Source organism: Netta rufina, assembly GCF_964035555.1.
Source record: "Netta rufina genome assembly, chromosome: 10".
Classification (NCBI taxonomy): Eukaryota; Metazoa; Chordata; class Aves; order Anseriformes; family Anatidae; genus Netta; species Netta rufina.
In genome coordinates this window covers 10,380,243-10,397,181 of record NC_140133.1, presented here as the reverse complement: position 1 = coordinate 10,397,181, position 16,939 = coordinate 10,380,243, and the positions used below count along the sequence as shown (strand labels likewise).

Below are 16,939 nucleotides of genomic sequence, written 5' to 3'. Positions count from 1 at the left end.
TTTTAGCTCATCACATGATCTGGGATGCACAGTCAGGGTGAGGGGCTATGTCCCCTTCTACTATATCAGTATACTGTGAGTGTGGAAGGGTGGGTTTGTTTCTTGTTCCTCATTATGTGAATTTAAAATTTCTAGACCTAGACAAACTGGCAGCTATGAGTTTGCTCCTGTTTGATGTTCCTGACTTCCCTCATTTTTCTTTTCTTGCCCAGCTCTGGTGCGTGGGCTTGCTTTGATGAGTTCAACCGCATTGATATTGAGGTGCTGTCTGTGGTGGCTCAGCAGATCACAACTATTCAGAAAGCCCAACAGCAGAGGGTAAGTAACATGGGGGGTGCAAAGGCAGATAAAAAATCATCTCCACTTGAACTAGTCTAGGTAAGTCCTTGTCTTTGCACGCATCTTCACAGAGGACCAGATTCACTGCCCAAGTGCAGCTCAGACATACTTGAGCTCAGAGAGGTGTGAGTAATGCCCTAGCTGTGGTGCATCGTATCAGGTTATTACATATTCGGCATCCTGGGTGGGTTTTGTAACTTCACCTTAGTCTGTGCTACCACAGTTGCCCACGTTCTGTCTCAGCTTGAGCTACAGTGCCAGCAGACTTCAGTGTGGGAGACACTCTTTGAAAAAGACCCAATGAGCCGATACAAATTGAAGCTGTGATATAAGGCAGCCACTGTTTTATTGTGAGTTGCTCGGTACCACATATATCTAAATGTGTTATTCAAGCTTTAGTGGATTCACAAAACTCAATGTGTGCAGAAAAATGCATTCTCATGTACACGCAGTAGCAATGCAAAATAAATTGCTGGCTTTACATGGAGACTCAGCTCAGCCTGTCTGACAGCCAGCCTCTGCTTTGCTCCCCTGGAGACTCAGAGAGGTTAAGACCTGAATCTCCTCGACTTTGGCTTGGAATTAGAAACCTGCTGTCTGTGAATTCTTCTGCATTGCTTTATCACCCATCTGAAATTACTGCCTACATGGATCTAAAAAGGATTTAGGTTTCTCTTTGCCCTTCCTGCCACAAATTAATTCAGGTCCAAACTCTCCTGCAGAAAGAATGAAAAGATGTTTGCCTGTTTACAACTGGAGGAACAGAAATCTGTTCAAGAGCCAAAAAAATAAAAAATAGCGTCATATCAGTAAATCTTCAATGAGCCCAGTTTCTTAAGCAGGAAAAAATACTGCTGGTAATACAGTATTCCTGTAGTGGGACTAGATTTGAATCTATTCTGCAGTGTCTGTGGCTGCACACTACAGTTGTGTACAGCTGTGTGTGTCTGTGCTTCATAATTTAACTACTGAAAGCCACCGTTTTCCTTGTGGAAGACCCTACTACTTTTCTGCAAATCAGTCTTTGAGAATGATCACATTTTTCATTTTCTAGGTAGATCGTTTCATGTTTGAAGGCATGGAGATCCCACTGGTCCCATCCTGTGCAGTCTTCATCACAATGAACCCAGGGTATGCTGGACGCACTGAATTACCTGATAACCTCAAGGTAAGGAGAGCAGACTGCACAGACAGAAAGAAGAGGGGCAATACAGGTGCTGAATGCTGCCCAGTCCACCAGTGTGTTCATGGCAAGGATTAGGAAATAATGTTTTTTGGAAGGTTTCTAGGATCACATTCAGTTTGGAATCACATCCATAAGCAAATGGCAGTCCTTATATTTCAGTCTGCAGGGATGCTGTCCTGGGTGTCAAGCACACTCATGCTATGTCTGTGACAGAAACTCAGCCTTTTCAGCTTGCTAGGGAAAAAAAAAAAAAAAAAAAAAAAAAAAAAGGTTTTATCTTGTGTTGGAACTGTACATTTCAGGCTCTCTTCCGCCCAGTGGCTATGATGGTCCCGGATTACTCCATGATTGCTGAGATCTCTCTATATTCATTTGGGTTTAATGAAGCCAAAGTCCTTGCAAAGAAGATCACTACAACGTTCAAACTATTGTCAGAGCAGCTCAGTAACCAGGTAGATGCCTTAATATCCGTGAATATGTTTTTATGAATATGTGGTGCTTTCTCAGTCTAGGCACAAAGTACCTCGATAGTTCTCTTGGTGCTTTGTGATAGTGTATCACAAAAAGTTCAATAATCAGTCTTCATCCACCTTCCACCTTTTAAACTCTTGGTTCCCATTCTGTGGCTGGACTTGTATTCACCTTATAGTCCTAGCTAGGATTACAGTGGCAGAACAGTTGTGCCAAGCAGCCCTGCCTACTTCTCCCTCCATTTAAGGTTTTTTTTTGTCATCCAGTTGTTCTTATCTTCCAGTCTGTACAGCTGAGGACTAATTAGTTGTTTGAAGGATCCAGATAGACTTGAAAGAAAGATTGGTTGTTCTGAAGGCATAATTCTTTTCTTACCTGCTAACTGACTACATGCATAGGTTTTCCCTTTAGGGGATGCTCACGTATCTGATGACACTGTTTCCTCTGTGCCTTTTCCAGGACCACTATGACTTTGGGATGAGAGCTGTAAAGACTGTCATCTCAACAGCCGGCAACCTGAAAAGAGAGAATCCTACCATGGATGAGGTAGGTGTGCTTGTACTTCACACTGTCAGAGACTTACGCGGCTTTTTCTGCAGCCATGGAAGAGAGGAAGGATCTTTTGAAGTTACAAATTCTTAAATCTTTGCAGGATCTGATCTGCCTGCGGGCTATCAGGGATGCCAACATACCCAAATTTCTGCAGGATGACCTCAAGCTCTTCAGTGGTATCGTCTCAGATTTATTTCCCAAGATCAAAGAACAGCCTGTTGATTATGGCATCCTGGAAGAAGCCATTCGCAAAGCCTGCATCAAAAAGAATCTGAAGGATGTTGACGGTGAGGGGAAAGGCTTCCCACAAGTCCTCTCTCTGGGTCTGTGCTTTTAGTCCAGTACTGTGCCCTAGGAAAGAGATGGATAGTCCCAGACTCAGTCTACATCATCTTCCTCTACAGGTTTTGTGACTAAGTGCATCCAGCTGTATGAAACCACTGTGGTTCGTCATGGCCTTATGTTAGTGGGGCCCACAGGCTCTGGGAAGACAAAGGTATGGTTGAGACACTGCACTGGCCCCAGCAAACTGTTGCCTATCTAGCGATGCAGAGGATTTACCTTCACAGAAGACTCACGTCAGCATTTCTAGCTTCTCTCAGATAGAACCCATGGGACAGAGGTGTTTTTGTGGTACCTTTTAATATTGAGTTGTAGCCATGGGGAAGTATATGAGCAGCTTGCTCTTTAAAGTTGGGAGGCTAAGGTGAGGCTTATTGGCACTGCTGCAGATTTCTACAGCTGAGACATACTTTGAGCTTAAACATCTGCAGTCAGCATCGTGTGACATCTCAAGATACTTCAGGCCTTCTGCAGGAGATCTAGCTTCCTCCCTCTGCGTCTGGAAACCTTCATTTCTGTGCATACTGCTAGGCATCTCCTTGCTATAACATTATCCTTCACTACATCTCCTTTCTCACTGCCCTTGAAATGCAGTTGCTGTGAGAGCACGTGCCCTTGTTGTTATGGAGCCATAGCAATTAATTCTCTTGCTCTCCTGCTTTTGCAGAGTTATGAAGTCCTGGCAGCTGCAATGACATCACTGCAAGGTCAGCCTGCAGCCAGTGGTGGGAATTATGAAGCAGTCAGCTACTTTGTACTGAATCCCAAATCCATCACCATGGGCCAGCTTTATGGAGAGTTCAACTTGTTAACACATGAGTGGTAAAGTACAAAACTTCCTTCAAATCTGAAAACTCTTATCTTCTGTTCTTGAGAGTCTTCTCTTCAAGGTTGAGAACTCTTTAGGATAGTGGCATAAAATCAAAAGCAGCCAAATTCTAACCCTCACTAAGCTACAACAGCCAGTCATGACAACTGAAGCTGACATCTTTTGTTGTGCACTTGGCCTGGCTGCCAACACATGCCCAGACAGTACAGAAGCTCAACTGGCAGTATTAATGTAACATTGGCATAACAAGGAATAATTCAATTGCTCTGAAGCAAAATCCTCTGCTGTAAGACAAGGCAGCTTAAAAACTTACCTTGCTTCTGGAGAAAAGTGACCTGTGTGTGGCATGCTTGGATTGTCCTGTATAAGTATTCTGGGGATAATTTTCATGCATAAAGAGGCATTTCATTCCCAATGTCAAGGCTCCTGTTTGTCTGTCTGGTTTGGAAGCAACAACCAAGAGCCCAGTTGCATTCCTGATAGCCAGGTCCTACTGGTTGAGTTTCCACTTGTGACCTGAGGTGTGAGAACCAGGGTGAATCTCCTTATGGTCCTGTCACCCATTGCTTGCTTAGGGACAAATAATAGAGTGTGTTCCATAAAAACAGAGAAACTAAACTAGTAAGAAACCAAGTGCCTCTAGGAAAAGTGCAAGTAAGTAAACACTACTGATGATGAGAACAGAGCTTCCAAGCCTGGGCTCTGGTGTATCTTTACTGAAGGACGTTTTATAGGATATTCCAATTAAGCTCGATAGTTTGTTTATGATGTGACTCTACCCAAGGGCAGCGTACAGGCATATCAACATGACAAAAAAAATATGGCAGCCACATAAAATGCATTTATAGACATAAACCCATCTGTTTTAATCATCTGAGTTTCATAACAGAATGTTTTCCCTTGATCTAAGTAAAATACCCTGGACTTCACTATCACTGTATAAATAAAAAATAATTCTTTAACAATGGGAGTGGAGTTTAGGACCTTAGCAGAAATTTCACTCCAGCTTCCACGTACGGACTAAGTTCTACCTGTCAACAGACAGCTTCCTTTGTGTCTGCTCTCTGGTTCATTAGCTCCAGCACCACCTGGGTTCAGATACAGCTGAAGATGGGGAACTTGAGTTATAAAGAGGGTAGAGTCAGGCTCTTTAGCGTGGATTCATCCTCCTAATCTATAGTTACCCAACTGAAAAACCATTAGCAGAGTAGCTGTCCTGAGTCTTCCTTTAACATTTGGTGGTAAAAAGAGGCACCAGTAGAGAGCAGGTAAATTGCCTATGACATGTACTTGATGCTTGTGAGGCCTCTTCACTATTCACCGATGACAGAGATGTTAAAAGGAAACTTGACGTTTTATAGTTAGATGACATGAAGTCCAGCTCCTGATGGCCAAAGGTAGTCATAGTGCCACTCAGACTGGGCTGTGAGTCTCAGTACAAGAAAGACTGAGGTGGACCTTTATAAACCTCATCAGCAGGTGAGGAACATGAACTAAAGTAAGATTCTGGCTCTGTTGCTTTTTGTGGTGGAAGCTTTGCCATGAGTTTCAACAAAAATAGACTGGTCCAAGCCCTGCTTTCCTCCCATCTTTCAGGACAGATGGGATCCTTTCCACACTCATTCGGCGGGGAGCCATGGCTACTGATGCTCGTAGGAAGTGGTACATGTTTGACGGGCCAGTTGATGCTCTGTGGATTGAGAACATGAACACAGTACTGGATGACAATAAGAAGTTGTGTCTCAGTTCAGGGGAAATAATCAAGATGACAGAGGTAACTCATTTCTCTCCCTTTTGCTGCCTGTTGTCTGTCTTACTTGCCTTTTACTTTCCACTTGATGCACATGATGGACTTGTTCAGAAACTGATGTCTCAGTAGTATCCCTGTGCTGGCCAGACCTCTGCAGTGCTGCACACACTGCTCAAAGGGAGAGACTGCAACAAGAGAGACTGCAGCTTCACCAAGGTATACTGAGAGATCCTTGCTTTCTCCTTTTTTTTTTTGGAATTTCCAGAGCATGACCATGATGTTTGAAGTCCAGGATTTGGCTGTTGCTTCCCCTGCCACAGTCTCCCGCTGTGGCATGGTTTACCTGGAACCCAGCATCTTGGGGCTGGAGCCCTTCACTGAGTGCTGGCTGCAAAAAATGCCAGCTGTCATGCAGCCCTTCTCACAGCAGTTGGCATCCCTCTTCAAGAGATTCCTCAAGGTAAGCTGCCATGCTGTTCTAGCCCTTCTATGGATGTTTTATTTTTAAGCTATCTTCTGGATAAAATCATCTTTGGTGCAGCTCTGTTTCTTACAGTGGAGTTACTCCAGGGAGAAAGTTATGAGAACAAGCTTTGATATTTCTACTCTGCTCCTGAGCCACTGGTTTAATGAATAACCCAGAGCTGCGAAAGAAAAGTCCTGAAAGGAGCAAACCACTTAGAGCAGTGATGGCGAAGATGTGTGTCACTGTTGCATAGACTCAAAAGACAGACCCAAAGGCTTCTTGCACTTCAGACTGAACCAAGTAGTTTGACATAATTTTCTGTAGTCGAAACAGTGGTACTTGAGACACAGGGAGAAATGGGAGCATTCTCAGTGGTACCCTCCCTGCTAAATGTAGCCTTCAGGGAGGCAAGGAGAAACCAGAACCCTAGAAGGTAGGAGAAGCCAAATGCCTTGTATGGTAACACTGAACCGTTCCTGCCTCTTCTTACAGGAAGCCATTGGCTTTGTCCGGAGATTTGTGAAGGAGGTAATTGCCTCAACAGATGGTAACCTCACAAGAAGCCTCCTCACACTATTGGAATGTTTGTTTCAGCCTGTAATTCCTGGTGAGGTAAGGTTTTGCTGCTATTGCATGTGTGCGCCTGTAGCTCTTAAAGGCAGTAAGTCATGCAGTACTAATCACTGGAATACAAGGGGTTGGTGAACAAAGGTTACCCTATAGCACATCTACATGGCAGAAGGCAATACCGCATCTTGCAGAGTACAGGTAAGCTTGAAAGAATTATGCTTTACCCATTGAAAAAGCAGAAGATAAGCTCCAGGCCTATCAGACTGGAGAAAAGAGGTTCACATTTATTTACAGCAGAGGGAATTGGAGAGTGAGTGGAAAGCAGAGATCAGAGCTATGCAGCAAAACACTTCAGATTGCAGGTTCTTTGACAAATAATGTTGAAGAAGGCTGGAAAGCTTTCAAATTAAAAACAAAAAACTAAATTCTTCTCCCAACTCGTGTTGAGAGACCTTAGTTCAGCAAACAGAGCGTCTTAAGTACACTAATGAAATAGCACATTGTAATCCCCAGAATACTTTAAAAAGGCCTGTAAAATTGGCTAGAAAAAGCTACACGTATTCTGAGTAGAATTACAAGCACATTAAAAAGTGCCTGATATTTGTTCACATTAACCCTGCTTGAGAATTTTACTTCTGCTCTCCTCTGTTTCCCAGGGAATTAGGAGGATTCCCCAGGAGAAAGCAGCTCGTATCAGAGAGCTGATTGAACCCTGGTTTATATTTGCCTTGATCTGGAGCGTAGGTGCCACTGGGGATTCGCAAGGCCGTGTGGCCTTCAGCATGTGGCTGAAGGAGAAGATGGCAAAAGAAAAGGTGAGTGAAAGGAAAGCAGATACTTTATCATTATAGAGGAAGTGGTAATGAGGAATGTGATTGAGAGCTTCTTGAATAGCTGGAAAATGTGCGTGGGAACTGGTATACAAGGTCTTCTTCAAAAATTCAAAGGACCCTTGAGCTCTAGGAGAAACAGCTGACCCCCCTGGCCTGGGCAGCATCCCGTTACTAAATTCTTGCAGTAATGCAGATCCTCATGTGAATTCAGATGAGTGGCAGCTATGTTCACCATAGTTTTATTCCCACAGATCCAGTTACTTTTCCCAGAAGAAGGACTGGTTTATGACTATAAACTGAATGACGCTGGACTTAACAATGCTGAAGATGATCTGGATGAGGATGTCATTAGGGAGGTAAAATATTTCACTTCCAACTCTAAGCTGGGAAATTTGAGGGAGGAACCTGGAAATAACACGGTGCTGCAGGATTTGACAGAATCTTCTCATCAAGGGCAAATAAAAAAGCCTATAGGAACCCAGTGATAATGTTTCAAGTGAAATCAAGCCTTTCATTAAAGGAAGAAGACAGCTTCTTGCCCTGAGGGTTGCAAAGCATAGCTTTCAAACCTTAACCAAGTACTGGTCAAAACAGACCTTTGTGCTTCTGCCAATGCTCAGGAAAGTGAGAGGGCTCTACAAGTGTGGCTGCCGCAGGGAAAAGCTCAGATGGAAAGGTCTGTCTGCATTATAAAGCAGTGCACAACAACAGAAGAGCTGGGCACAGCAGTCTGGAGGAGGAGCAGGGCAGAAAAATATGCCATCCTTTCCACAGCAGATAGCAGAGCAGCAGGGCATGCAAGGCCCAACTGACTGACAGTCACCAGCCCCTGGGCTGAAAGTAAAAAACAAGAGGGAAAATGCTCTGATCTCAGAAGGGGGAAGCAAAGCAGGGAGACGTACATGAGTGTAAAATACTTAGCAAAGTTACCAAGGCTGTCTCTGTCTGTGGGGAAGCCATGTGGGGTGCTCAGGAATATGTATTTTCTGTCACTGTTCTCTAGCATATCCCTGACAAAACCTCTGTTTCACATGTATGGCCTGTGAGACATTAGCCTGTGACTTGATTCTACTGGAAATCATCCATGTGCTGTAAAATACAAAACCTCTGTGCCTCTAAGTGCAACAGCACCAACTATGAAGACAGGATCCCAGCAAAGCCTTCTTTGCCCTTCTGCCATGGGAGCACTTACAGCATAGACCATCTTAGGATAGACTTCCACTTCTTGCGAATATCACAAATGCTCCCTTTGATCCCAGTTTTCAGAAGGAAGGGCAAGTGTGTTGCTGTTGGGGCTCTTAGGCAACCTCCCTCCCAAAGGAAGCAAGTCAAGTGCTTACAGCTTTGCTGTACAAAAAGGTGTAGGTGTCTAGACAGAGGGTCAGAGAACCTGATGTCTTAGAATCTGAGCTACTATACAAGGAGCTGTGATAGGAAAACACAGCAGAAATACCATTTTCCTATTCCTGTAGCAGAATAATGCAGCTGCCCCCTCTAAATGTGCCTGTACTTTCAGGTGTGCTGGGAGAAGTGGCTGGACCCCACAGCAAAGTTCACCATGGCTCCTGAAACCAACTTTGCTGACATTATTGTGCCCACAGTGAACACGGTCCGAATGGCCCATCTGCTGGGTCTGTTGCTCATCAACTGTAAGCCGGTATGTGCCCACCCTTGTCTCTGATTTTGGATTCAATGTTTTTCTCTTCAAGTGGGGCATGTTTTCTTCTTCCAGTGCAATCAGAACCTGACAGCTACCTGACACTTTTAGATCATTTCCCACTCCCATGGATTTGCATTTCTGTGCTCAAGAGCTGTGCCTAAGCAACAAGAATTCTCCATTCAGACACCAAGCACCATGCTGAAGTTCCAGAGGAATATTAACTTTCACAAGTTCAGTTAAAATGCAGCAACTTCTAGATCCCCTGCCAAACAGGGTGATGGCCCCATCACCACCTCTCTTTACCTGTTTCCTGCCATTGCATTTCATACCTCTCTGCTTGGATTCCTTCCATGTCAAGAGATTTGTTACCTCAAGCAGCTGTCCTTACTGAATGAGTGACCCTTCTGTCTTCTCTGCTCCTTTGAAAGCCTAAGGGGGCAGGAACCAGCAAGTACTGCTGATTGTTCTTCTAGGTTCTCTGCATTGGTCCCACTGGCACAGGGAAGACTCTCACAATCACAGACAAACTATTGAAGAACTTGCCTCTCAAATACGTCACCCATTTCCTGATGTTTTCTGCACGCACCTCTGCCAACCAAACCCAGGATCTCATTGATAGCAAACTGGATAAGAGGCAAGTTTCCTTTCAGTGTTTGCAAAGGTGGCATCCCTGAGCTCAGTATTTCTATCAGCTTGATCATTCAGTTTCATCCCAAGACCTGAAGGGACTCCAATCACATAGATCTGTGGATAAGAAACAGGACAAACAGCAAAGCTGAGCTGGGTTTGAGAGATCCAGTAATAACCTGATACACTGCCAAGAATGTGAGAAGGATAAGTGAGGGCCTGTAAAAATTGCTCCAATCCTAGTTATTCCAGAAATACTACATTTCATGACACAAGTGTTTGCAAACCCCACTGTGGGACCTTTATAGGAACGAATGAAGAGGGAATATTGGCTACTGATCCCTAGTCCCACCTCCACCCTGCCTCCATGGTTAGCAGCTTCCCTTCTCCTTTTCAACCCAGCCAAGTTTCCAACATATGCATGGCCTTGAGCCCATGCTTTCTCTTTGTTCCCATTGCCACAGTGCATAAGTAGCCAAAATGGCACCCATGTGATTGCAAAGAAACCCATGCCTCAGACGTTGCTGTAGGTCTTTTTAATGCAAAGGCCCATATATAAAGGTGTGTATAGAGCATAAGTGTAAAGACAACTGAAACTGCTGACCTAGGAAGCATCTAGAGGAAAAACTGCTTTTTGGGACAAGTTAGGAGTGCTTTCACAATAGGAGCTGTCCTGTGTCCTTACGCATCTTTTGTCCTTACAGGCGGAAGGGTGTGTTTGGGCCTCCAGTTGGGCGGTACTTCATATTTTTCATTGATGACTTGAACATGCCCATGCCAGAGGCATACGGTGCTCAGCCACCCATCGAGCTGCTGCGGCAGTGGTTGGACCACCAGGGCTGGTACGACAGGAAACAAATCGGTACGACACAGATCTTTGTCCAATACTTCTGACAAGAGTTGGCCTGTTGATATAGTTACACATACTTTCTGGGGAGATCTGTGGTGAGGGTTTTTGGCTCAGCATTCATTCCTGCTTTTACACTCCTCAAGGTACTTTTAAGAAGCTGGTAGATATTAATTTTGTCTGTGCCATGGGACCTCCTGGAGGGGGAAGGAATGCTGTTACTCCACGCCTCACACGTCATTTCAATTACCTCTCCTTCACGGAGATGGAGGACAGCAGCAAGAAGACAATCTTCTCCACCATCCTTGGCAGCTGGATAGGTAAGTCACCTCCTCATTATCTCAAGTCAACCCAATGGTAATGGATGTAGAAAGGGGAGAAACTAGTATCTGTGGTCTAATCAAAGGGTTAGAAGCTGGAACTTGCATTAGTTGTTTGAAGATGCTTTTGAAAAACTGGTGTTTGAGCCTTGGCAAAGAACTCATACACTGTTTAGTCTCTGGGGCAAACTAGCCAACTTCAACTTTGGCTCTAAGAATTTTGTAAGATATTCCATAGTCTGTGCCTTCCAAAGAGAATTGTGTTTGTGATAGATGATGCAGATATTCTTCACCTCCACAAGTAAAGCAGAGAACTCGTGTTCTCTGTCTTGGTTTCCTATCTGGACTCGTAGGAGAAAGAAGTTAGAGAGATCCAGTGTGTAAGAGCAGAAAGACGCAAGAGAGACTGAACAGGCTGGTGGGCACAGCATGGCGCAGTTTACCTGTGCTTTCAGCGGGCAGACACTTCCCCAGACAACAGCCTTCTGCAGAAGCTGAGCCTTCTGTTACTTCCCATCTGTTGCAGCCTGTGGACAGCTGAGCAGGGAGGATCTGAGCATCGTGCTACAGCCACACAGAAAAAAAGGGTTCATCTGAAGTGAAATGAGTACCTCTTATATTTGACAGGGTGGGAATTTAGGATCATCTTTGCAAATGTGTCCTCCTCTGCAAATCTGCCAGCAGGAAGGAGTGAGAATAGTGGGCTATGGGAAGACAAAGCCAAGCTTTCTAAGTGCTTGCAGTATTCACAAGTGCCAGTACCTGGCTATGAGCTCAGGGACACACTGAAGTGTCTAGCTTCGTTTTAAAAGAAAATTAAAGAATTTTGGAAATAATGCAAAAAAGCATGAAGTGCTAGAGTGTCACAGGGCTCCACTTCCACGGGAGTTTTGGTAATAAACTTGATTAGAATTGAGAAATTTATTTTGTGCTCTGAAACTGGCAGCTATATTTAAATCTTGCCACTATCATATAAGAAGTCATCCCTTAGCCATTCCTCGGAGACTTCACATTTGCTGAGCTCAATGAATTGCCAGGTGGTTTAGCTAAAAGGACACCTTCTATTTTAAAAGTATCTGAGACTACACTGGGGGAGTACGAAGAGGGAGAAGGAAAACCTGAGTGTTTCAGGTAGCCTATTACCTGCCTGGCAGCATCTCCTTTCTCCATGGGGTGCACAGACCCTTAACACTGCAGAATTGGTGTGATGCATTCTTTCCTCTTGAGATCTGATTCCAATTTGGTTGGGAAACTCTATGGCAAGTTCTCCACTGCAAAGAGCTGAGACTTGGTCAGGGCCCCACACAGTCTCCATATAGGAAGTTAGGGGGAAAAAAGTGCAGTTCTGGTCAAATCCTAGCAACAAATCCTCTGCCACTTGGTGTCATCTGTCTGCACTGCTAGGACCTTCTTGTCTCAGAGTTGCCACCTTGACGTCCTTTCTACCTTCCCATGTCTCTGCAGCTGGAGCACCTGCAGTCAAAGACTTGAATGAGCCCTTGGTTGATGCCACTATCTGTGTGTATTCAACCATCACATCCCAGCTGCTGCCCACACCAGCCAAGTCACATTACACCTTTAACCTGAGGGACCTCTCCAAGGTGTTCCAGGGCATGCTCATGGCTGAGTCCAGCAATATCGAGGTCAGTCCTCTCAGCAGTACAGCTGTGTTTCCCAGGGGAAGGACAGGAATGTTCCAGTCCAAACTCAGTTTCCTGTTGAAACTGTATTTTCATACTGTTCAATGAATTTAGTGATGTTCCCTTTGGTTATATTGCCTCATACTGGCAGTACCTAGAACACCCCAAGCCTTCCTTGGTGTGTTATCTGTCAGGTGCGTGGCCACGGGGAGTCAGTGCCACCCAGCCTAGCCACTCATTCCTGTAGGGTTGGATAGAGCCATAGGGGACCAGATGGGACCATGCAGGGACAGAGGTTTCGTCCTGTTACCAACTTATGCCAATGGAGGCTTCTGTCCCTTCAGTTCTCCTGAGGACCTTGCTCTGTAGGTCCAGCTTAGCCTGTAGGTGTTGATTTATCACCGAAAGCACTTGGGGATCTGGTTCTGTGCCACACCTGAATAGAGGGATCTTTGAAAATAAGAGAACTCGAGAAAACAGTAAAAAATTAAGTCATACTGAAGGAAGGATAAGGACAAACACGAGACTTAAATTTCTCAAAGGAACTCTGGCAGATGGACTAATAGGGTATTAACTGCAGCTGTAATGAGCTTTCTGCAGAGCAGCTGTTTTGACAAGAGTTGCTTTTGAGGAGAAGGGAATGCAGCTTCTTCTGCACAGTTCTTCTCCACTCCAACTGCTTTCTAGTAGGAGTGAGGCTGTCCATGTGCCTGGCAGGAACCAACCTTCCTGACAGAGAGGCCTTTAACACTTCTCTGCTTCTCTCATGAGGGTGTTTTGCTGGGATTTCCTACCAGGACAAATCACACCTGCTGCGACTGTGGTACCATGAGAGCTGTCGGGTCTTCTCTGATCGCCTGGTCACTAAAGAGGACCAGACGTGGTTTGATAACCTGATGAAAAGCATGATGGAGGAGCTAGACACCACTTTTGAGGAGGTTGTCCCTTCCCAGCCAGTTCTGTTTGGTGACTTCATGGAACAAGATGCCCACATCAGACTGTACAAAGAAATCAACAGCCAGGAAAAGGTAAGGATCCTAAGAAATCATGACAGCATGAATTATGTTCACATCTTCCAAGCCTTCTGCAAACAAAAAGAAAGAAGTTAATAACCATGGGGTTGCTAGAACTGAAGGTCTCTGGAATCATACATCCTCCCAAAGCTCTCCTGTGAAATCCTACCCCAGACATGGCTAGTGGTTGCATTGGTACAGATGGGAATTTGAGGTGGAACAAGCTGTCTCTGCATTGCCTTCCTGGAGGCAGCCTGCTATGCAAAGTCTCCCAAATAAGCCGTACTCAGGAATGAAAAGTGAAATTTGCTGGAAAGAAATGGCACATTACCCCCAAACAATTCTACATTTACCATTAAAGCCTTCACAATTGACCTTTGCAACTAATTAATGTTACTGCTGGATTCCCTGTTGGAGAAGATACTGTGAATAGTTTGGTAGTGGTAATTAAGCAAAGGCAATGAGTAGTGTGTTTTGCACTCATTATCAGAAACAGATGATTATCCTGTCATCTTCCCTCTTGTGATAGCTGTGTGACAGGGACTGATAATTAACCGAGCTTCCTAATCCTTTTTGCAAAGGATGTAGGCCTGTCCCGCAGTGAGGTGAGCCCAGGTGAGACAGCCAGACTTCCCAAGCTGCTGCACAGTCCCCTGATGCACAGAGGACTTGGTCACCTAGGCAGGGACCTCAGTGCTCTATCAATTCTGGCTGATGTTACTTGCCCAGGTTTACAGCGAGTGTGCTCAAGGAGTATGACTAAATCCTGGATATCTTTGTCTCATCTGCTCTGCCCTGAGACTGCTGTTACAGAGAGCCCTGGAAAAATCAGGAGGCAATGGTTATATGGTTATCCTGTGCAATGGCTGGACCACAAGAAGAGTGCACTTCTCAACCAGCCATAGTCATTCATTCTTCCAGCACCTGCCCTTTTATTGCCCTGACCACAGGACCTGCAGCAGGAGGCAGCTATAGAGCCAGGAAGCCCTCCCAGATGCAGACCCTGGAACAGCGCAGGTCAGGCAGCCACAAGCTGCTTTAATTTGAACTGTGCCTTGCTGCTTTTCCAGGTAAACAGCATCCTCAGGAACAGCAAACCATAGTCACTTAGCCTGAGTTTAAGGTCTCCATTCAGCAGTTGTTGAATGCTTTTATTTACCGATTGCTTTTATCTGTTGGCCATAAGCGTCTGTTTCTGCCTGCAGCTGAAGATTGTGATTGAGGATTACCTGGAAGAGTACAATCAAACCCACACCACAGAGCTGAAGCTGGAGCTTTTCATGGATGCAATGCAGCACATCTGCCGAATCAGCCGGATCCTGCGGCAGGCCCCAGGGAACGCTCTTCTCCTGGGTGTTGGGGGGAGCGGGAGGCAGTCTCTCACCAGGCTGGCATCTCACATGTAAGTGATGGGCTCCATTCACATAAAGTGGAGCAGCTCCATCGGGGCTGCCTCCAGAGATTCTCTTTTCCTGTCCTTTCTGCTACTGTTTGCACATTTTTAAGGTTGCTGACTCTTCAGGTACAACAGTCAAAAGAGCTAGGGCTCAGTTAACACGCACATCTACACCAGAAAAATTGGACTTTTGCTTGCTGGTAGTTCAGTTACTGTTGTGTGCATGCAGCAAATTAACAAATATGATGCAGTCCATGTCAACTCAGGGGCCTGTGTAGCATAGTTCTGGGAGAGGTGGGAGGCTCCTTCTTTGGAGCCAGGCAGCAGGAGCTCCTAGTGACAAATGATCAAGTGACACTGACAGCCTGGCAAGTGGTATCTGTGAATATTGGGAGCCAGGGAAATGAACTGAGGAAGCAAGTTCTTCCAGTCCTGAATATAGGATGTGAACACAGAAAGCACAGCCATAGTGCCCTGGCACACCGTCCTCTAAGAGCTACATCACACATGGAACAAAAAAAAAAAAAAAAAAAAGGTGAATTGCTCTCTCTTTTACTGTGAGGCTCTGTGTAAATGTTTGCAGTTGGACATGTACAATGTGATGCTGTTAGCTAATGAAGTTCTTTTTCAGCTTCCTATCTAGCTCAGGTAACGCTACTGTGAGTAAAACATATTTTTGGGTTGGTAGCTAGAGATGCTCAAGGACGGGTGTGTGCTCAGCACTCTGTAGGAAAACAATGTGGTTGAGTCTTCGCCTCTGTGTCCATGATATGCTCAGGATTGACAAAAGAGGAGACTTCCACTGGATGTAACTTCTCTTTCATTTAGGGCAGATTATGAGTGTTTCCAGATAGAATTGTCCAAAAATTACGACATGACCGAATGGCGAGATGACATAAAGAAGATCATGATGAAGGCAGGCCTTGAAAGTCTACCCAAGACCTTCCTATTTGTAGACACACAGGTATGGGAGTGTTAACATGGTTGATTCCTTCTCATGAGGAGTCAGGAATATATCTCTAAGTTCAAGAAATCCCCCTGAAGAGGGTTGAGGAGCTTGATCCAGGATAACATTGCCTTGTTACTGTAAAGTGTCGCTTCCTAATGACTAAGCCAACTTCTGGAGCTCGTGGTTGTGCTCCCAATAGGCTTTTATACTGTCTTCATTATCATAGGAACCAGGTTGCTTCTGGCAGTGCCCTAAGCAGTGAGATAAGCATCTGTCAAATACTTGTTCGCTCATCCTTTTCCCTGCAGGGAGAAGCATATGTGGGCGAAGGTTGGGGGGGGGGCATTGTAGGGTACATTTAGACAAGTAGATGGATACTGTGTATGACTGATTTAGCAAAGACAGGGAGGCAAGTGTACCTTTGGAGGGGGAATCATCCCACAGACTCGACACATCCCTGCAATTACTCTGCCTCCTGTACCAATGAGCTTTATCCTAATGGCAAAGCATTCTGCTGTGCTGGAGGAATACCTAGAACAGTCAGCTGGGGCCTGCTTACAGAGTCACTGTGATGAGGCAGGGAGCTAGACCCTGAATGCTATTTATCTGTAAGAAAAAGGTGAATGAGCAGAAGGAAGACTTGTTCCCAGACACCCCACCCCTGAAATGGCTGAACATGGCAGTTCAATTGTAAATCCTGGCCGTGAGACAGAGTATGCTTTACTGGAGCCCAGTGACCGCAGAAATTATTTCTTCTAGCAGAGGCTGAGGGCTGTATTTATCCACAAGTAATCTACATGGCATGTGGAAACCTGACTCTCTGATGACTTAGGAAACTGCTTTCTATTCCCCTCTTATCTACTTAGATTAAAAATGAATCCTTCCTTGAAGACATCAACAACCTGCTCAACTCAGGTGACGTTCCCAACATTTACAGCCCTGATGATCAAGAACAGATCATGACAGCTATGAAGCCTGTTGTGCGAGAACTAGGGCAGCAGCCCACCAAGGCCAATCTGATGGCTGCATACACAGGACGGGTTCGCAGCAATATCCACATCGTTCTGTGCATGAGGTATAGCTCAAGGGTAGAACTCTATGCTCCCAATGTTAATTATTCCCTCGTTGTTCTCTGTCTTCCATCACTCT

At 45.1% G+C, this 16,939-nt stretch overlaps 1 protein-coding gene across 1 annotated transcript in view; it reads left to right on the top strand.

Moving 5' to 3' along the window:
- Positions 1-16,939, top strand: part of DNAH1 (dynein axonemal heavy chain 1) — a gene marked incomplete at its 3' end in the record, with an annotated part of 71,460 nt that overhangs the window by 33,094 nt on the left and 21,427 nt on the right. The window contains 21 exon segments of the mRNA XM_084292898.1: positions 213-318; positions 1,394-1,507; positions 1,828-1,977; positions 2,456-2,542; positions 2,649-2,835; positions 2,953-3,044; positions 3,558-3,712; positions 5,316-5,493; positions 5,735-5,929; positions 6,428-6,547; positions 7,162-7,320; positions 7,590-7,694; positions 8,855-8,995; positions 9,472-9,632; positions 10,330-10,487; positions 10,619-10,792; positions 12,257-12,435; positions 13,230-13,460; positions 14,651-14,847; positions 15,670-15,805; positions 16,657-16,865. Coding sequence (XP_084149024.1) covers positions 213-318; positions 1,394-1,507; positions 1,828-1,977; positions 2,456-2,542; positions 2,649-2,835; positions 2,953-3,044; positions 3,558-3,712; positions 5,316-5,493; positions 5,735-5,929; positions 6,428-6,547; positions 7,162-7,320; positions 7,590-7,694; positions 8,855-8,995; positions 9,472-9,632; positions 10,330-10,487; positions 10,619-10,792; positions 12,257-12,435; positions 13,230-13,460; positions 14,651-14,847; positions 15,670-15,805; positions 16,657-16,865 — 3,234 coding nt within the window.